Source organism: Trichomonas vaginalis, chromosome IV, assembly GCF_026262505.1.
Source record: "Trichomonas vaginalis G3 chromosome IV, whole genome shotgun sequence".
Classification (NCBI taxonomy): domain Eukaryota; phylum Parabasalia; order Trichomonadida; family Trichomonadidae; genus Trichomonas; species Trichomonas vaginalis.
This window is the reverse complement of record NC_067206.1, coordinates 24088977-24106884: the sequence shown is the minus strand read 5'-3', so window position 1 is coordinate 24106884 and position 17908 is coordinate 24088977. Positions and strand designations below refer to the sequence as shown.

General features: G+C 33.9%; 9 protein-coding genes and 5 pseudogenes across 14 annotated transcripts, besides 1 other annotated feature; 9 read left to right on the top strand and 5 right to left on the bottom strand.

The window, feature by feature from the left end:
- Positions 1-17908: part of a mobile genetic element that runs on past both edges of the window.
- On the top strand, positions 991-1266 carry TVAGG3_0157990 (uncharacterized protein; the record flags this gene model as incomplete). Its single annotated transcript, XM_051224866.1, has 1 exon — positions 991-1266. One exon carries the CDS (start codon positions 991-993, stop codon positions 1264-1266), a length of 276 nt encoding a protein of 91 aa, XP_051109852.1.
- On the top strand, positions 4600-5003 carry TVAGG3_0157980 (annotated as a pseudogene). The gene has a single exon. A coding segment is annotated over exon 1 (404 nt).
- TVAGG3_0157970 (uncharacterized protein) lies at positions 5023-5175 on the top strand (the record flags this gene model as incomplete). The annotated part of the gene is made up of 1 exon (XM_051224865.1): positions 5023-5175. The coding sequence occupies one exon, from the start codon at positions 5023-5025 to the stop codon at positions 5173-5175; it is 153 nt and encodes a 50-aa protein (XP_051109851.1).
- TVAGG3_0157960 (His-Me finger endonucleases family) lies at positions 6083-6517 on the top strand (the record flags this gene model as incomplete). The annotated part of the gene is made up of 1 exon (XM_051224864.1): positions 6083-6517. The coding sequence occupies one exon, from the start codon at positions 6083-6085 to the stop codon at positions 6515-6517; it is 435 nt and encodes a 144-aa protein (XP_051109850.1).
- Positions 7376-7738, top strand: TVAGG3_0157950 (uncharacterized protein; the record flags this gene model as incomplete). Its single annotated transcript, XM_051224863.1, has 1 exon — positions 7376-7738. The coding sequence occupies one exon, from the start codon at positions 7376-7378 to the stop codon at positions 7736-7738; it is 363 nt and encodes a 120-aa protein (XP_051109849.1).
- TVAGG3_0157940 (uncharacterized protein) lies at positions 7966-8628 on the top strand (the record flags this gene model as incomplete). Its single annotated transcript, XM_051224862.1, has 1 exon — positions 7966-8628. One exon carries the CDS (start codon positions 7966-7968, stop codon positions 8626-8628), a length of 663 nt encoding a protein of 220 aa, XP_051109848.1.
- On the top strand, positions 9056-9487 carry TVAGG3_0157930 (organellar and viral DNA polymerase type B; the record flags this gene model as incomplete). The annotated part of the gene is made up of 1 exon (XM_051224861.1): positions 9056-9487. A coding segment is annotated over one exon (432 nt), but the record flags the coding sequence as incomplete, so codon positions are not given.
- On the top strand, positions 9722-9969 carry TVAGG3_0157920 (annotated as a pseudogene). Its single transcript has one exon. A coding segment is annotated over exon 1 (248 nt).
- TVAGG3_0157910 lies at positions 11083-11908 on the top strand (annotated as a pseudogene). Its single transcript has one exon. A coding segment is annotated over exon 1 (826 nt).
- TVAGG3_0157900 lies at positions 12534-13507 on the bottom strand (annotated as a pseudogene). Its single transcript has one exon. A coding segment is annotated over exon 1 (974 nt).
- TVAGG3_0157890 (protein of unknown function, DUF4108 family) lies at positions 13921-14340 on the bottom strand (the record flags this gene model as incomplete). Its single annotated transcript, XM_051224860.1, has 1 exon — positions 13921-14340. The coding sequence occupies one exon, from the start codon at positions 14338-14340 to the stop codon at positions 13921-13923; it is 420 nt and encodes a 139-aa protein (XP_051109846.1).
- Positions 14780-15612, bottom strand: TVAGG3_0157880 (uncharacterized protein; the record flags this gene model as incomplete). The annotated part of the gene is made up of 1 exon (XM_051224859.1): positions 14780-15612. A coding segment is annotated over one exon (833 nt), but the record flags the coding sequence as incomplete, so codon positions are not given.
- Positions 15641-16438, bottom strand: TVAGG3_0157870 (uncharacterized protein; the record flags this gene model as incomplete). The annotated part of the gene is made up of 1 exon (XM_051224858.1): positions 15641-16438. The coding sequence occupies one exon, from the start codon at positions 16436-16438 to the stop codon at positions 15641-15643; it is 798 nt and encodes a 265-aa protein (XP_051109844.1).
- Positions 16443-16978, bottom strand: TVAGG3_0157860 (annotated as a pseudogene). Its single transcript has one exon. A coding segment is annotated over exon 1 (536 nt).

Genomic DNA, 17908 nt, shown 5'->3' with positions numbered 1-17908 from the left:
ATATTCTATTGAGAGAACTTAAGAAACTACCGAATGGTCTAACATTTGTAGATTTGTTCGGTGGAAGTTTCTATATATCTCATTTGTGCCATACTGTATTTCCTGACTCAAAGATTATATGCAATGACTTCGACAACTATATGAACCGTCTCAAACATATACCAGACACAAACAAAATATTGAAAGAGTTAAAAGAAAAGATACCTATAGGTAAGATGGAACGTATACCATTAGATAAGAAAAATACTGTCAGAGAGGTTTTGAAAAAAGCAGAGTATATTGACTGGGATAGTATATCTTCTAGACTATTATATAGTGGTGCTATAAGAGTTCATGACATTGAAACACTTATGTCAAAAGTTTTATATCTCAACTATACAAATGTTTTCAAAGAGGACATAGAAAAATATATTGAGGGTATAGAGTTTGTGAGATGTCGTTGGACAGAGTTGTATGAAAAATATAAAGACAAGGAAAATGTTTTCTTTATAGTGGACCCGCCGTTCTATAACACATGGGATTTTCAATACCAAGTAGACTGGACTTTGAGAGACTCTTTAGAAACTTTAGACGTTTTACATAACCATCCATGCTTTTACTTTACATCCGATAAAAGTGGTTTGGAAACCGTTATGAGATGGTTAGAGGACATACATGACTATGATTTTAGATACGATAAGATAGAATATGAGAGAGGTCCTATAAACTGGAGAAAGTGTCATAACAAAGAAATTTTATTGGTAAGTAAATGTGGTTTGAAATAGGACTACTTGTTTTAGGTTTTTTCCATTGTGTCATTTATTTCTTTGACGTGGCAGAAAAGTACAGAGAATATGAAGATGAACCAATGCCTGCAAATGTTCAGTATATGTACTCGTAAGAGATATTTTTATCTAATATTAAATGGGCGCACAGAACTTAGCGAATGCACAGCAACCTGGACAACCAAACCCAGAGAATATTCCAAATGAAGTTAGAATACAAACTGCAATGGCAAACTATGGTCAAGTGCCAACAGATGTACAAATGCAAACTGCCATGTCAAATGACGCTGCGTTAGGTTTGCCACCATGGTATGCAAATATGAGATGGAAAGAGTTTTATACAAACCCTGAAGTGGGATATAAACAACTCTATGCAGATGACGCGAACACAGGAGTTGACCCAGAATATGTTTTCTACCAGAGGAGAAATAGAATGTATGAGCTCCAGTTAAAGAATGCAATGGAACTCAGAAGGAAACGTAAGAGACTAGGTGGACATTAGATTTTACATATAGTAAAATGGGTTTCTTCAGTAAGATAGGAAACTTCTTCGAAATGTTGGAAGAGGTATATGGAATGGAATAAAAACCGTAGGAAGAGGAATTTGGAACGGAGTCAAAAATATTGGTAAAAAGAGTAGGTCAGTTCGTTGGTATTATACCTAAAGACCCTGAACCAGAAGAACAAGCTCCTGTTATACAACAGCCTGAACCTGCACCACAGTCTAGTTGGCAACCAAATCCAACACCTCAACCGTATTAAAATTATATTTTTACGTTCGATAGTAGTTGTATATGAAACTAAGTTCTAAGTAAAACGCATGGTATAATGGAATTATTCTTTTCTTCCATCTGTTGTAAACCATACTTGAAAGTCTGAAATACTTCCACTTGGTGGTTCATATAGCTTTGTAGGTTTTTCGTAAAAGTCATTTGCCAAGCATAAAAAAGAGTTTTGTGCACCAGAAAATGAAGCATGAACTATAATAGCATCTGAGTCGAAAACATTTTTCATATGTTCCATTAGGGTTTTTCGACTTCATAAAAGTTCGGGTGTACTGGATATTCTGCAGGCTGATTTAACATCCTCAAAAATCTATACCATGCCAAGTTGTTATATTTTGTAGAAATATAAACGTCTTCTCCAAGGTCTTCTATTCTATTGAATTTAACAGTTGCATTTTTCCTGTCATATATAATATCGAGATGGTATTCTCCTTCGTCAATGTTGTACTGTTTTGCATATTCGAGATAGATATCGTTTATTTTTTCTTGAAAAGCTTGAAGAGTTGTTTCTAAGTTTACAAGCAAATTCACTTGTAAAAGTTTTCCCTGTTCAAATTTCTCATACGTACGTTTTTCTTTGTTATTAGTATCGAACTTCAAAAGCGACCGTAAATGGGAAACCATGTATGGCTTCTGAAATGAACTTCATTCTACGAAAGCCAATAGCTTTTGTGACGGATGGTCTCTTAACCATCTAAGTGGGTAGTCAAAACGATAGCCTTCATGCTTTACGGTCTCTGTCTCAAACTTTTGACCGACATTAGTAAAAAGTTCATCTAATGGTTTAGTTGTAGCAACTCTTGAATTTTCTTTTTCTATTGAAAGCATATTTTATCTAGAATAAAAATGTCGAAAGAAACAGCGTCTATGAGAGAAATACAACACAACCGACAACTCATTGTGCAAGCTCTAAATAAGAACACAACAAACTTTTCAAACTATTCTAAGATATCTGAGTCATTGAAAGAAGGAAACTTAAAACTGACGATAAACCCATTGACAGACGAGTTTCTGTTTCAAGACAGTAAGAACCATACTGTTTGTATAAATCCAACAAAAGAACTTTAAACGAGAAACCTATAGATGAACTTCTTTTGAAGGCAGATATTGACAACAAAGCTGACAAAGAGTATGTAGATGCAACAAGAGACTATATTCTCGCATGGACAGATAGAACATACCCACAAAAACATCATACACATAACATCTATGACGTAGATGAACTACCAGCAATGTTAGATGACAAAGCAGATAAAACATATGTTGACAATAAAATGTCAAGTGAAGTGACAAGAGCTGACAAAGAATATTCTAAAAAGACTCATACACATACCATATCTGATATTACAAACTTACAAGAAACCTTAAACAGGAAAAGTGACGTTGGACATACACACGATTTCTTCGCAACTGTTGGTATAGAAAATATTGAAGGAACGGTTGAAGAAACTGGTGGGGATGTATTAAATTGGAAACCTCCTAACTTTCCACAAGGTTTAACATCGGAAGAAGACATAACAACGATGAGATACATTAGATGTAGAAATGTCTATGTCATGGAGGATGAAAAAAAAGTTAAATTCACTGCTCAAGATTTATATGATAAAAAAGCTGACAAAACAGAGCTTCAAACGTTAAAGACAGAAATACTTCAAACACTATATCCTATAGGTTCTATTTACACGTCAATGAACTCTACCAGACCAGAAGTAGTACTTGGTTTTGGAACTTGGACTCAAATAGTCGACAGGTTTTTGTATTGTGCAAACTCTTCAAAGGAAACAGGCGGAAGTAAAACGATTTCAGGTGAAAACCTACCTGCACACAGTCACTACATAGATTTAAGTACATCTCAAGCAGGTTGGCATAAGCATAGATATTGGGATTGGGCAGCAATGACAAAAGGTAAAGGATATGATGTTAAAGACAACGTTAAGTTTGCTATAAATTGTTTCTGGAGTAACACTGAGGGAGGAGGAAACCATACACATCGCGTTTCAGGATATACGCAAACAACGGGACAAAGTAAAGACTACATGCCACCTTACATGACAGTTTACGCATGGTATAGAATTGCTTAGTCGTCATTTTCAACTTCTTTAGCATATTCGTCAGGAGTTGTCTTATATTTGTTAGGAACTGTCTTTGAAAGTATATACCTTGAACTTTGACAAGTTTGAAACGAGGTCTGACAATAGTAGTTTTATCTTCTGCTTGCAGTGTGTACATTTTGCCATGTTTGCCTAAAACTTCATAATATTCTCTTGTATACTTTCTTCTATTTTTACGAACACGAATGCGAGTACCTGTCGAGTTCCCATTGTTGTCATAGTCAATAGTATTTTCATATGGGTCGCGTTTAGGTATTTCTATTTTTACTTTGTCACCTTTCTTAAGTTTGAAGCCTGGCATTCTTTCTTGTTTGTCTCTTTTGACTAAACTATTAAATATATAGTCTTTCTCTAAGTCGGGGTTGTTTTTCATTTCTTCGGGGGAGTGGTTTCCCAAACCTTTTTGTTTACGGCTATTGTAAATATTTAAAACTTGTCTCATCTTTGCCATGGAGAAGTGTCTATATTTGTCGTCATATGACATTTCATTTGCTTCACCACCTTGTGGTTGATTTAAGTCTCTTAAGATTTTTATACAACTGTCAATGACACCAAGAGCAGAATGGTTTTGGTCGACAATGAAATATTGGTTTACATTTTTTGAACGCAGATAGTTTTTAATATCGTCTGATTTGAAAGAACTTTCACAGTCAGATGTCAGTTTTGTTGGATGGTATTTGTCAACGAATATTGTCAAAGCAGTTTTTACATCTAAAATATTTTTGGACTGTAATGGTATAGCTTCACAGTATCTTGTGTTTTGACCGACAAATATTAGCCAGTATGGTGGTCCATCTGTTCTAACTCTCGGAATGTTTTCCAAGATATCCATAAACCAAGCATTTGGTGTTGAACTAAAGATTTTTATCATGAGTGCTTTCTTTGTCGCTTTAGAAACATAGGGGTCCTTGTTTGGATTCGTCATTTTTACCCTATAAGAAATGGGTTTATTTGGCGCATTAGCAGGAGTTGCATCCAGATTTTTGCCCGCAGTGGGAACAATAGCCAGAGGTGTATTTGGAGTTGGAAGGAAGATTTTGAGTACATTAGGTATACTTAAAGAGAAAGCACAACCTATTATACAAACTGTACAGAAAGGTTGGGATGTAGCACGAGACGCAGCAAATCTTATTCCAAATCCTGAAACAAGAGGAAAAGTTCAAGGATGGATGGACAATGTAGGAAGACAAGCAGGAAACTACTATAACAAAGCAAATGACTACTATAACCAAGCAGGACACTATATGGACCAAGGTGAAAGATTCTTTAACAGAGGATATAACCATGCACAACAGTGGGTAAACAACAACCAACCGCAACCGCCTCAAACTTGGGGAATGTAAATTTTTTTACTGAGATGAAATGAACAATACAGCATTGAGACAAATGGGTTCAAGATGGATTTGTCGACTTCCAGCAGTTACACAACGTGTTTGTCAAGTTCTTCCTATACCTCAGGAAGTTTTAGACCGACTTAAAAAACAACAACAACCAGTTGAAAACAAACCAAACTAAAATTTTTTACTGAGATGAAATGACCGAAGAAGTTGAAACGGTAGATTTGACACCACAAACAAAAAGTTCAGAACCATTGTCAAAACCTGTCAAAGAACTTACAGATGAAGAGAAAAATTCAATAATAGAAAGTGCCAGGTCTGGAAATACAAACCCTAACTACAAAGTCACTTTTCATAGAAATGGAACGGCTAGTATCTCAAAAAAGAAACAGACTCTCACAAATAAAATATTGAAGTCTGAAGGAGTTAAAGAGACAACAGATGGAAAAGTTTACTTCACTGACCAACAGTTCATTATAGAACATCTCATTGACTTAGAGTCGAAATATTCTAAACTTTACAACAAACACAAAAAGTTGAAAGGAAAACAAAAACAAATGGCATATGATATTTACGAAGATGTTGACGACACAACTAAACCTGCAAGTGAGGTAAAGTCAGATGAACCGAAAAGTGACGAAAGACCGATAGAAGAAGGGGAGCCAAAAACTGAAGATAAACCAAAACCAAAGTTTAGTTTGGAAACTAAACCAAGTCAACCTTCATTAGCTGGTATGGGTTGGCGTCAAAGACTTCTGGTAGCTGGTGGTTACGTAAAGTAAAGAAAAAACATTTTTTTATTTTTATAAAAATGCCCCCGTATAGAATGGATAGAAAATCTGCTAGAGTAAAAGCAGAGTTAGATGAGAAATATGAAATGGCATACCATTTTAAAACATTTATTTTAAAAAATATATTTTTTTATTTTATTTGAAATGTACGCTGAGTTTGTTGGAACAGACCGTTGGAAAACTTGTTTGTTAGATGAGAAATATGAAATTCACTGTTGTGAGTCATTTGAAGTCAGAAACAAAAAGACAAAAAGAGTTTTAAGCGAATGGGAGCAAAATGACGGATATGCTAGGATGAGGATTGGTGGAAAACACTATTTTAAACATGTTGTCATTGCAACTCATTTTATACCAAACCCTAACAATCTACCTTTTGTAGACCACATAAACCATATAAGAAACGACAATAGACTTGAAAACTTACGTTGGGTCACTTGTTCTGAAAACAGTAAGAACATAGGCAAATTTAGAGATATTGTATTCGAATTTGTCGACGAACTAGAAGATGAAGCAATTGAAATTACAGACTATGGTAAGCATACGTTTGAGTTTTACTACTATAGCGAAGAACAGGACTCTTTCTACCTTTATACCGGCGTAAACTATAGAAAATTACAAGTATGTTTTACTAAGGCAGGCTGTGCTTATGTAAACACTAGAGATACAGATGGAAAACGCGTTCAAATACGTCTTAACAAATTCAAGAAGCTATATGGCATACCATTTTAAAACGTTTTTTAAAACCATATATTTTTACATATATTAAATGTTTCAGGTTGAAAAACAAAGAACAAAAGTAGCAGATACAAAACCGTTAGACTATATCTTTACAAATGCCGGTAGAAATATTTCAGATGAAGAAATTTTATCTCGAATTGTCTTTCATATATAACTACGGAAAAGTGCTGAAAAAGTATTGAATGTGAAGATATTAGAAAATAACATTTTTTCTAACATCGTAGAAAACTCATGAAAACAATTTATTTTTGTGAATATGTAAGCGGCTCATAGCTCAGTGGTATGGGCTACCTCGTTAAAGGCGTCGAAGACCTCGGTTCAAATCCCGATTCGCCCAGGTTTTTTTCCTTTTATGCAGTGAAATTTCATGTACATAGGTTACTTTGGTGTTAGACCCTAGTGAAGAAAATAGAACGATATAAGTTTACATTTGTAAAGTTGGACGATAAAAATCTCTGCTCCTAGCAGTACTGCTACTGTCAGTAAAAGTACTGCTACTGTCAGTAAAAGTACTGCTACTGTCAGAAAAAGTACTGCTACTGTCAGTAAAAGTACTGCTACTGTCAGTAAAAGTACTGCTAATGTCAGTAAAAGTACTGCTAATGTCAGTAAAAAGGAAAATTTGAGAGGGTTTTCGACGATAAAGTACTGCTACTGTCAGTAAAAGTACTGCTACTGTCAGTAAAAGTACTGCTACTGTCAGAAAAAGTACTGCTACTGTCAGTAAAAGTACTGCTACTGTCAGAAAAAGTACTGCTACTGTCAGTAAAAGTACTGCTACTGTCAGTAGCAGTACTGCTAGGAGCAGAGATTTTTATCGTTGTGGTCCGACGGTTAAGCCACAAACGAATGTCCGACGTACCACCAACCGAGTCCAATCTCAATCCAGAAGAACCTAAAGCACCAGCCCCTGCACCTCAGTTCCAGCAAGTCCCTCCACCAAATTACTACCAATTCCAATACAAATCGAAGAGAGACCAAGAGTTCGAAGAAGGTCTGAACCGCTTACGCAAAGAGTATGCTACAGCTCCAATTGAGAGAAAGTTGTTCCAGCAATTCCAATTCCAGCAATTCCAATCTCAATCCAAATCGAAGAGAGACCAAGACTTCGAAGAAGGTCTGAACCGCTTACGCAAAGAGTATGCCACAGCTCCAATTGAGAGAAAGTTGTTGCTAAATTCAGTAAAAATAATGTTTATGTTAGAATGTTAGATCTAACACCTTTTCTAACACGTTTTCTAACATGGTCTAAAACTCTCGAAAATCATGAAATTTACACCAAAAATAATGTTTATGTTAGAATGTTAGATCTAACACCTTTTCTAACACGTTTTCTAACATGGTCTAAAACTCTTGAATTTTCATGAATTTTCCGAAATAAAAAAATAAAGTTAGTTTTTTTAAAAAAATATTTTTTTATTTTTATTGTAAGAACAGAAATGTCAGTCGAAGCAAAAACGTTCACGAACAAATCTAATGGCGAAACATTCACAAAAGGCACTTACAACGGTATTGAAGTCTTACGTAGAGACAAGGATGGTTATATAAATGCAACAAAGATGTGTCAGCAGTTTAGGAAAGACTTTAGAAGGTTGTTGGAAAATAAGTCCTGGGAAGAGTATTTTAAGGCATTTTGTGAAGAATATACCAACCCGCGGAAAACGGCGGGTTGCTTTTTATACAAAGTTCATGCAGGAATTCCGGATGAAATCAAACAGGTTAGAGGAATGTATGTAGACCCAAGACTCGTAAACTATATTGCAATGTGGGCTTCTCCAAAATATTGTATAGCAGTTGGAAAAATTATGGACTCCATAGACAAGAAAGTTCATGAGAAGTTAGATGAAGAAGAACTTGAAGATACAGTAGAGAATGCAAAACCTTTGTTCGAACAAGAAGTTAGAAAAATGTGCGAAAAACATTTAGAACATGAACGTGAGATATGTTATGGTTATAGAGATTCTCCATACGAACTAGACCAATGGGAACAAGAAGATTTAAAGAGAGAATTTAGAGAATATGAACTCGCTAAGATAACATTAGAAGCTGCAGAAAAGAAGTTAAAAGTTTGGGGTCGTTTTGTACAAAAATATTGTGAGTAAATGAACCATTTTTTTTCGACAAAAATATATTTTAGGGTAGAAGGTTAGATCTAACCTGTCTTCTACCCTCTTTTCTACCCTCTTGAATTTTCATGACTTCTTCGTAAATGTTTTGTCAAGACTTCTTCATAAATGTTTTGTCAAGACTTCTTCATCGGAATGAGCGTAAATGACCCAAAAATATATTTTAGGGTAGAATGTTAGATCTAACATGTTTTCTAACACGTTTTCTAACATGGTCTAAAACTCTTGAATTTTCATGAATTTTACACCAAAAATATAATTTATGTTAGAATGTTAGATCTAACATGTTTTCTAACACGTTTTCTAACATGGTCTAAAACTCTTGAATTTTCATGAATTTTCCCGAAATAAAAAATAAAGTTAGTTTTTTTAAAAAAATATTTTTTATTTTTATTGTAAGAACATGTTAGCAACAACAGCACCAAACTCGTTAGTCATGAATCCAACATCTATGTTAGTAGAGATGAAAAACTTCATTCCTTCTTCATATACTTTCGAAACAAAAATCCAGAAGATAAAGCAAGAACTTTTAACAAGTAATTTAGACTGTAGTGCGAAAGATGAAACAAATGAACAGTATCTTTATGAAATGCAGGACATTATTGACCATTTACCCAAATTGCCTGAAATCCAACAACAAAAACTAACCATTCCCGAATTTGACGAAATAGAAGTCAAAGCAACTGACTCAGTAGAAATAAAGAAGTTCATACGAAAGGTAAACTATGAGTTTCTAGGATTTCATTGCAACCATAAAGTTATGGACAAAGATTGCGACATGGTATATAAGAACATCTCTGACATATACAAATCTGGGGAGTTTAAGACCTACGACAACTTTGTTTCGTTAGTTGCAAAATGTGTTTGGGAAATAAGAGATAAAGATAGTAGGGGTAAGGTATGGAACGAACAAATAAGACCCGCTATGTTCGAGATGAAGAAAACCATTGACGCCTTAGTTGTTTTAGCAGGTAAGGTTTCAGAATATAACGCAAAAATGAATCCGCAATGTTCAAAATGTAAAGCAGCAATGAGGAAATATAACTACTCCGTCAAAGAGATAGAACGTATGCGAAACGACTATGCAGATTTAAAGAAAGAAGCAGAAAAACCAGCAGAAGATAAAATGAACATGTTAGAATTTCTGAACAAAAACTATCCAACTGCTGACGATTTCCTATTATCTGACGTCAAGAAGAAGTATAAAGAAACCTTCGCATAGTTAAAACATTCGATGTACTAAAAGAAGAAATTGAAGCTACGAAACTGTTTAGAGTCATGAACCATCGCAACATATACCATGTAAAACGCTTGTAAATAGTTATGTTAGAAAACATGTTAGAAAACATGTTAGATCTAACATTCTAACATAAACATTATTTTTATTGAATTCCGTATGAAATTTCATGAGTTTTGTATGTTTTAGACCATGTTAGAAAACATGTTAGAAAACATGTTAGATCTAACATTCTAACATAAACATTATTTTTGCTGAATTCCGTATGAAATTTCATGAATTTTGTATGTTTTAGACCATGTTAGAAAACATGTTAGAAAACATGTTAGATCTAACATTCTAACATAAACATTATTTTTGCTGAATTCCGTATGAAATTTCATGAATTTTGTATGTTTTAGACCATGTTAGAAAACATGTTAGAAAACATGTTAGATCTAACATTCTAACATAAACATTATTTTTATTTATTTTTTTATTTTGTATGTAAGAACAGAAATGACAAACACTGAGTTTGAAACAGTTAAAAAGATAGACAATAACACTAAATTGGTTAGAATTGGTGATTTAAACGTAAGATACTCAAAGAAATACAACAAATATTCTTTGTCAGACATTATATCTCCATTTGGAAAGAAAACATCCCACGACTGGGTTAGAACTGCTTCTAGTCAGAAAATTTTGACAAGAAATCCTGAGCTTATGATATCGGTAAGATTCTATGGAACTACAGCATATCTTATAGACAAAAGTCTTATACCAATATATGGTTAGACCCAGTTGTTGGATATAACTTCATAACATATGGTTCATTCGATACGGAACGTTGCAGTGAAGGCTTACTTTACATCGTTCAGAAACCGAAGGACTTCAATACAAAGAGATATAAGATAGGAAGAACATATAATATAACTCAAAGATATGACAGTACAGTCAATAGAGTCAAGGTTGTGTTCGTTAACGATATGAGAGCTGCTGAAACAGAACTACTTGAAAAGTTTGAGAAAAATGGTGCTCCCATAAAAGGTAAAGAAACGTTTGAAGTGGATGAGATAGATAAAGCTATAAAATTATTTGACGAAGTTGCTGAAAAATACATGTAAAGCGTTTATTTTTGGTCTTTTGTGAAAGATAGAAAAAATAAAGTTAGTTTTATTTTTATTTATTTTTTTATCCGGAATATAAAGACAGATATGTCAACAACAGAGAACACAACAACTGCTATCGTTCATGAAGCCATAAATGAAGAATACGAGTGGGTTCAGTTTAAACAAACACTCCGTCTCATTCGTTCGGTCAAAGACGATATGTACCAAATGCAAAGTATTTTGAATACTCTTCGTTCTACAAAGCAAGCATACCATTGGTTTGAAAACCAACAGACAAAAGAACTTTTAGAAGAATTTCCTCATATGTTTGCTACCCTCGGAAAACCGAGGGTAGAGATTCCGTACGAAAATCGCAAGAATTTGGCTCCTGGTTTGAGAGGTTGGTATGTACATAGACTTTTAGTAAATGCCGTAGCAATGTGGGCTTCACCTCGTTATGCTTGTTATATTTTCATGATGTTAGATGAAATTCATAGACAAGAACGTGAAGAGATGGAAAAGAAAACTTCAAGCAAAAGATGAAGTCATTGAAGCAAAAGACAAAACCTTCAGAAAAGAATACCACGTTCGGTACCAAAAGGAAAGGAAAAGAACTATAAGTATATGATTTATCCTGAAGAGATGGAAAATGAAGAAGACAGAGATATGGTTATGTTGCATTTAGTCAGAAGAAACAACAAAAGCTTTTACGACCTTGCTAAGATTTACAAATCTGACAGAAATGGTTCTATCGCGAAAACTTACCGATTTCAATGACCCCAAATGAAGATGTGAAACAAATAGTTCAAGATACGTTACCTCAAACACACTATGATATGAAAGGTTGTACAATACTTACATTCAAAGAAATTTGCCATTGTTAAAGGAAAAAATAACAGAGTATTTTGACAACTTCAAACAAGTAGAGTAGATGAACTCTTTATTTTTCAAGCTTGACTTCAGATGGCTCAGGTAGCTCTATAAGGTAAATTGCCTCATCTGCTGGTCTATGTCGGTCATTGTTTCAAGACAAGTCTTTTACTTTTTCAAGACAAGTCTTTTATTGTTTCAAGACAAAGTCTTTTACTTTTTCAAGACAAGTCTTTTACTTTTTCAAAGACAAGTCTTTTACTTTTTCAAGACAAGTCTTTTACTTTTTCAAGACAAGTCTTTTACTTTTTCAAGACAAGACCCGTTATTTTTCAAGAAATTTTTTGGTGTAAAGTTCTCAAATTTGAGAACAGTGGTCTTGATTTCAGACGATACCCGTACTTTTTCAAGACAAGTCTTTCACTTTTTCAAGACAAGTCTTTTACTTTTTTCAAGACAAGTCTTTTACTTTTTCAAGACAAGTCTTTTACTTTTTCAAGACAAGTCTTTTACTTTTTCAAGACAAGTCTTTTTATTGTTTCAAGACAAGTCTTTTAACTTTTTCAAGACAAGTCTTTTATTGTTTCAAGACAATGTCCGACGTACCACCAACCGAGTCCATTCCAAAGCCAGAAGAACCGACAGCCCCAGCACCACAACAGACTAAGACTAAAACACTTACATTTTTACGCTTGACTTTTTACAATTTGAACTTTGTTTGCGTAGATATGAATTCTGAAAGAAGTATGAGGGTCTTGTATGACTTTGTACTTCTCCATAGTATATCTGTCAAACTTACCTGCCATGGACTCTTTCATAAGTTCCATGAATCGTCTTTCGGACAATCCGGGAAAAGTACAATGTCAGTCAGTATATCTCTTACATCCTTACTTAAAACTCTTTGCTGTCTGTACACAAATGACAACTGAGATGTTAAAGTGTCTGAGCTAAGAATTCGACACATATCTTTTTCTCTATTCTTTAACAAAGGATGAGAAGCAAAGTCATCTAAGATAAGAAGACATCTGTGAGGGTAAGTCTTCCAATCGTAAGATTGCAATTTCTTCGAAATGTATTTCTATCTCTTTCTGTTTGTTTCTGAAGTGTTTCTTCTCTAATATTCTCTGCATTTCCTCATTTGGGTCTTTAAACTTAGAATTATATACTCATTTATAGCATTGTACTTCAAAACTCTTCTTTGGTACTTCTTTTATCCAATCTAACAACTCAGAGTCTTTTATACATACTAACTTAGACTTTTTTATAATATCTTTGAACGAAATTGACGGTTTGGTCAAATTGACCAGAAGTACTACCAAATGACAACTAACTCATAAAATGGGTTCTTCTCATCTAGTTCTTGTTGTTGTGCAGCCATTTTAAGATAAGTGAAAGTCTTACCCGACCCAGGTGGTGCAATTAGACCTGTTATACCATTCTGAGCAAATAAGAACTTGTCATGTATAGGTTTTATCTGAGCATTTTCTAACTTCCTCTTGTTCTTGTTTAAAACATTCTCAAATTTCTTGTCAATGTCAGCAAACTTTTTTTCTAACATATTTTTAGAAAAATTAAAAATTTTATCTTTTAGGAAATGTCTAGCGATTTCGCTATCTATATTCGAGACAAGCTTTTCGACAGCAAAACATCTGTCGACCATAAAATCTTACATAGTGTAAACAAGAAAGGTGAATTTGTTCTAAAGTTCTGTTTCTGGGAATATGACAAGAACCATAAAACATTACAAAGAGCAGTCTTAAAATTTGTCAATGACAGACTTGTTGAACAGAGATGACGCCGATTGGAAAGATGAAGTCCAACAAAAGTTTCTTAGAATGCAAAGAAGACACATGCGCTGTTCTTGAAGATGAAATAGAAAACAGAATAGAAGAGCTATTAAAGGACAAAGAACTTTTACATAAATATGGTTCTGAGAATTTGACATAACTCCACCAGAAAAGAAGAAGAGAGAAAAAGAAAGAAAAGAAAGAAAAGAAAGTAGAAGAAGAGAAGAAAGACCTGAACCAGTTCCAGAGAAAAAGAAATTTGACATGTAAAAATAAAATTTTATTTTTAGAACATTTCTGGGTCAATGTCAATGTTCTCTTCCTCTTTAGGAGCAAACACTGGTTTAGACTCTAAAATCTTTTTACCCAATTTACCTTGAACTTCAACTATCTTAGACTCATAATATTCATAGTCGTCTGTCTTCTTTGGTTCATAAGGTATAACAAGTTTGTATGCTTTGCCTTCTTTAAGGTTTGAAAACCTTCTGTCAAAATTTTCTTTGACTGCTAACATACCGTCAATGTATAAGTCTTCAAAAGTTGCACCACTTTTTCTAACAACAGCAAACTTAACTGGTGCAATGTTCCAAATTTTGTCAAATGTAGACTTTTCAAAATTGTAGAAGTAAACATTCAAATATGCGAATGGAGCTAACTTATCTTTGACTTCTGTCATGTACTTATTTACTGAGATGAATTTTGCCATCTTTTCTATCGGATAAAAAAATATTTTTTTTTAAATTTACTCAGAAAAATTTTTCTTTGTATATACGCCGTTCTGTATGTCTAAAAGACTTTTGACATTTGCCAAGAATGTTCGTTTAGACGCTGTCATATAACCATACTCTTGACAATATTGTTTATACGAGTCGTACAATGACCTTTCATCTAAACACTCAAAGTTAGTCTCATCTATAAACAGTTCATATACACTCTTGTTTGCTTCTAACAACGTTTGTCTTTCTTCGGTATGTGGAATTTGTCTTGGATTGAACTTTGAAATATCTAATGTCATGAAATATGAGAACAAGTGGTTGTAAAAGTTAGGTGTCAAAGTTTCTGCTAAGTCGTCAAAATATTCTGTATCTTGCATATGAGAATCTGACGTTCTGACAACTACATATCTTCTGTCAGAACTTTCTAACTTCATCGGAACAACATTGTTTGAAACCATGACGAAGTTTGCAACATTTTCACAAACTCTTTGGTCTTTATATTTTCTTTCAACAACTCCAACTTTGTCTGTTATAAGACTCTTCAAAGCATCTGAGTTTAAAACCTTTGTTGTATCTATACTTTGAAGTTCGTTACATACTATAAGTTTCATATTCTCTATTGAAGAGTTAAATTTACCGCAGATGTTTTCTAAGTTTGTCATATTAGGGTTCGAATAGCCCTCTAACAGTTTGCATAAGATATCTGTAAAGAAAGTGTTCTTACCAGTTCCTTGCTTTCCAATTATAATGAGAGCAGTTTCATTTTTAGCACTTGGATGTTGTAAGATGTTTGCAAACCAACATAAGATATACTCATAAACCTTTTCGTTTCCATTGCATATAATTTCTTTGACATGGTCTAACCAAGCTTCTATAATATTTTCTTTCCATTCTACTTGTTCATATTTATATCCAGTGAAGATAGAATAGAAGTTTGGAGATGGTGTATAGAACTTTATACCACGAACTGAAAAATCTTCTAACTTTGACAATAAGATATCCCAAGCATCTAACATCTTCATACCAACTTGTACGACTTTTATTTTCTTAAGTTTCTGTCTACATTCTTGTTCTGAAACTATGGTTGCTCTTGGTTTGTTAAAGACAACATCCCATTCTTTCATAACATAACATTCTGGGGCAGAGTCGACATAAATGACTAAACGTTTCAAATTCTCGACTGCTTTGTTATAGTCTCTAAATGGACACATATTTCTGAATGCTTGGAAGTCATAAAAATCTGAAACATCTATTCTGTACATTTTTATAAGAATAAAAAAAATATTTTTTTTATTCTTGACTTTGTTGTTGCATTTGTTGCATTTGTTGTTCTTGAGCTATTTGTTGTTGAAGTTGTTCTTGTAATACAATACTTTCACCAGTTGCATCTTCCAATTCGAAACTTTCTGCCGTCATTGACAAATACATAGGACATAAAAGTTTTACAGGAACAAAGTTTGCGTCAACTAATGTCAACGTTATACTTGCCAAAGTGTTTGAGTTCACTAAGGTTGAAAATTCTGCATTCGAATGAACAATAGGCAAACCAGCAGAGAAAGTATTGTTTATACGCATAAGTATCTTTTGGTCATAATAGTTTCTGTCGACATTCGAATAGCACTTTGAACCTAAGTTTGAAACAATATATAAGATTGGTGTGCTTAATGTCAATGGAATAGACATTCCTTGTATGACACCTTTTCCTGTTATAGGAAACTGTTGGTAGTAAAAACCAGATATAAGTTTTGTATTATAGCTCATATTGTTTATAGTAAACTCAGTCGGACATCCAAACATAATGAAACCTGCTCTAGTTGCAGCACATGTGACACTCGTCCTTAAAGTATTAAATAAGTCAACAAAACCTGTTGGTGGTATATCTGAGTAAGTATCTTCAAAGGAGTATTTTTTACCATTCACAACAATAAAGTCTTCTGGTGTCAAAAGAGCAAAACAGGCTTTAGTCGTCATTGTGTTTAAAGTTAGTTTACAATATCGTCCTTGAGGACTTTGTAAGTTTGTTGTTATAGAATTATATGACTCAGGGTTTTTAGTCGTAATAGTATAAACCATTATGTCTTCTGCCATTTACTTAGCAAATAAATTTTAATGAAATGTTGTGGTCGTCAAATATTTTTATGACGTCTGGGAAACTATACTTTAAGTTCAACGTTTCACCTCCTTTCATAACGTATATCTTGTCAATGACATTATATGAAACACCACAGCAAGCAATGTCGGGTTCTATTTCTTTGATGTTTATATCGTCTGCCTCTGTCAAAAGTTTCAATAGTTCTTTCAAAACTTCATGAGGTGCGATGACATATGAGTTCACTTTTACAGGGTTGTGTTCGACCAAGTTTAACATTATACCTAAAGCTTGACAAATCTTCTCCTGAGTTTTAAGTTTGTCTTTCAGTTGCATGTAGTCGTTTCGAATATCTGCAACAGAACTTAAGTCTCTGCTAACTTCAGGATATGTTGGTTGTTCTTTACAGGAACTATTGTTATACCATCTTCGTCTTCGTATGGTTTCCCCACTTCAACATCTCTTTCTTTGACATTGACAACAACACTTTGACTGTTTGTTTGAGTTGGTGAATTTAACTTCACATCTGCCATCGCCATTAAACCTTTTGAAACACTTACGCTTCTATTTTTCGGAAATGACATTTTACTTAGAATAAAAAGATGGACGTATTTGAGTATCTCTTCGAATTGAAGCAAAACAAAGTTTACACACACAAACAATACAAGTTCATTGATAGAATAGTTCTTTATACAAACAATGGAAAATGTTATAGAATAGCAGTCTTTGCTGAACCAAATATTTTCATAAAGCAAAGAAAGTTGGTATAACCGAGATGGTGAAAGTTCTTGACGTGACAAAAAATATAACAACAAAACTTACAGATATTTCTAAGGTAAGGTTTATAAATACAATATTATATCAAAACTGGCGTACTGTCAATATTTGACGGAGAGAAGTCAGTTCAAGAACAAACTTACTGACCTGCTGCCAAAATCTGCTCGATGGAAGCTGTCGTTATACCAATCTGAGGAGCCCCAGCAGGTTTCATCGAACGAATCTTCAAAAGAGCATCTTCCGTGAAAAGTGCTATTGGTTTTGTAAACTTCTTTGCTTTCAATTCATCTGGACCGTCTCTGTCACCAGTATATTGTATTTGAACTGTACAACAGTTGAAATACCGCCCATAAAGTCTTCTGAGTCAGCAAATGGAATGCCAAGCCAAAAGTTTGAACGGTCTCCATTTGTATATTGAGTTTTTTTGAGCTCCTGTATGAGTCCATACTTTCACATATGGCATAATAGAACTTTGCATTTCAGGGTTAATGGTTGTTGTGAAGTTGTTGTTAAAGTTCATAGCATCTAATGTCAAGTTGTATGACCTCATATCCTAACTTAGAATATTCTTCTCTTGGATAATATTTGCCATCTATGTTTTATATGATATTAATACCGGGGTTGTAGAAACAAGAATAGTCATTTATAGTTCGTCTGAACAGTACAAACATAGTATCTGCATGTTTCATTGC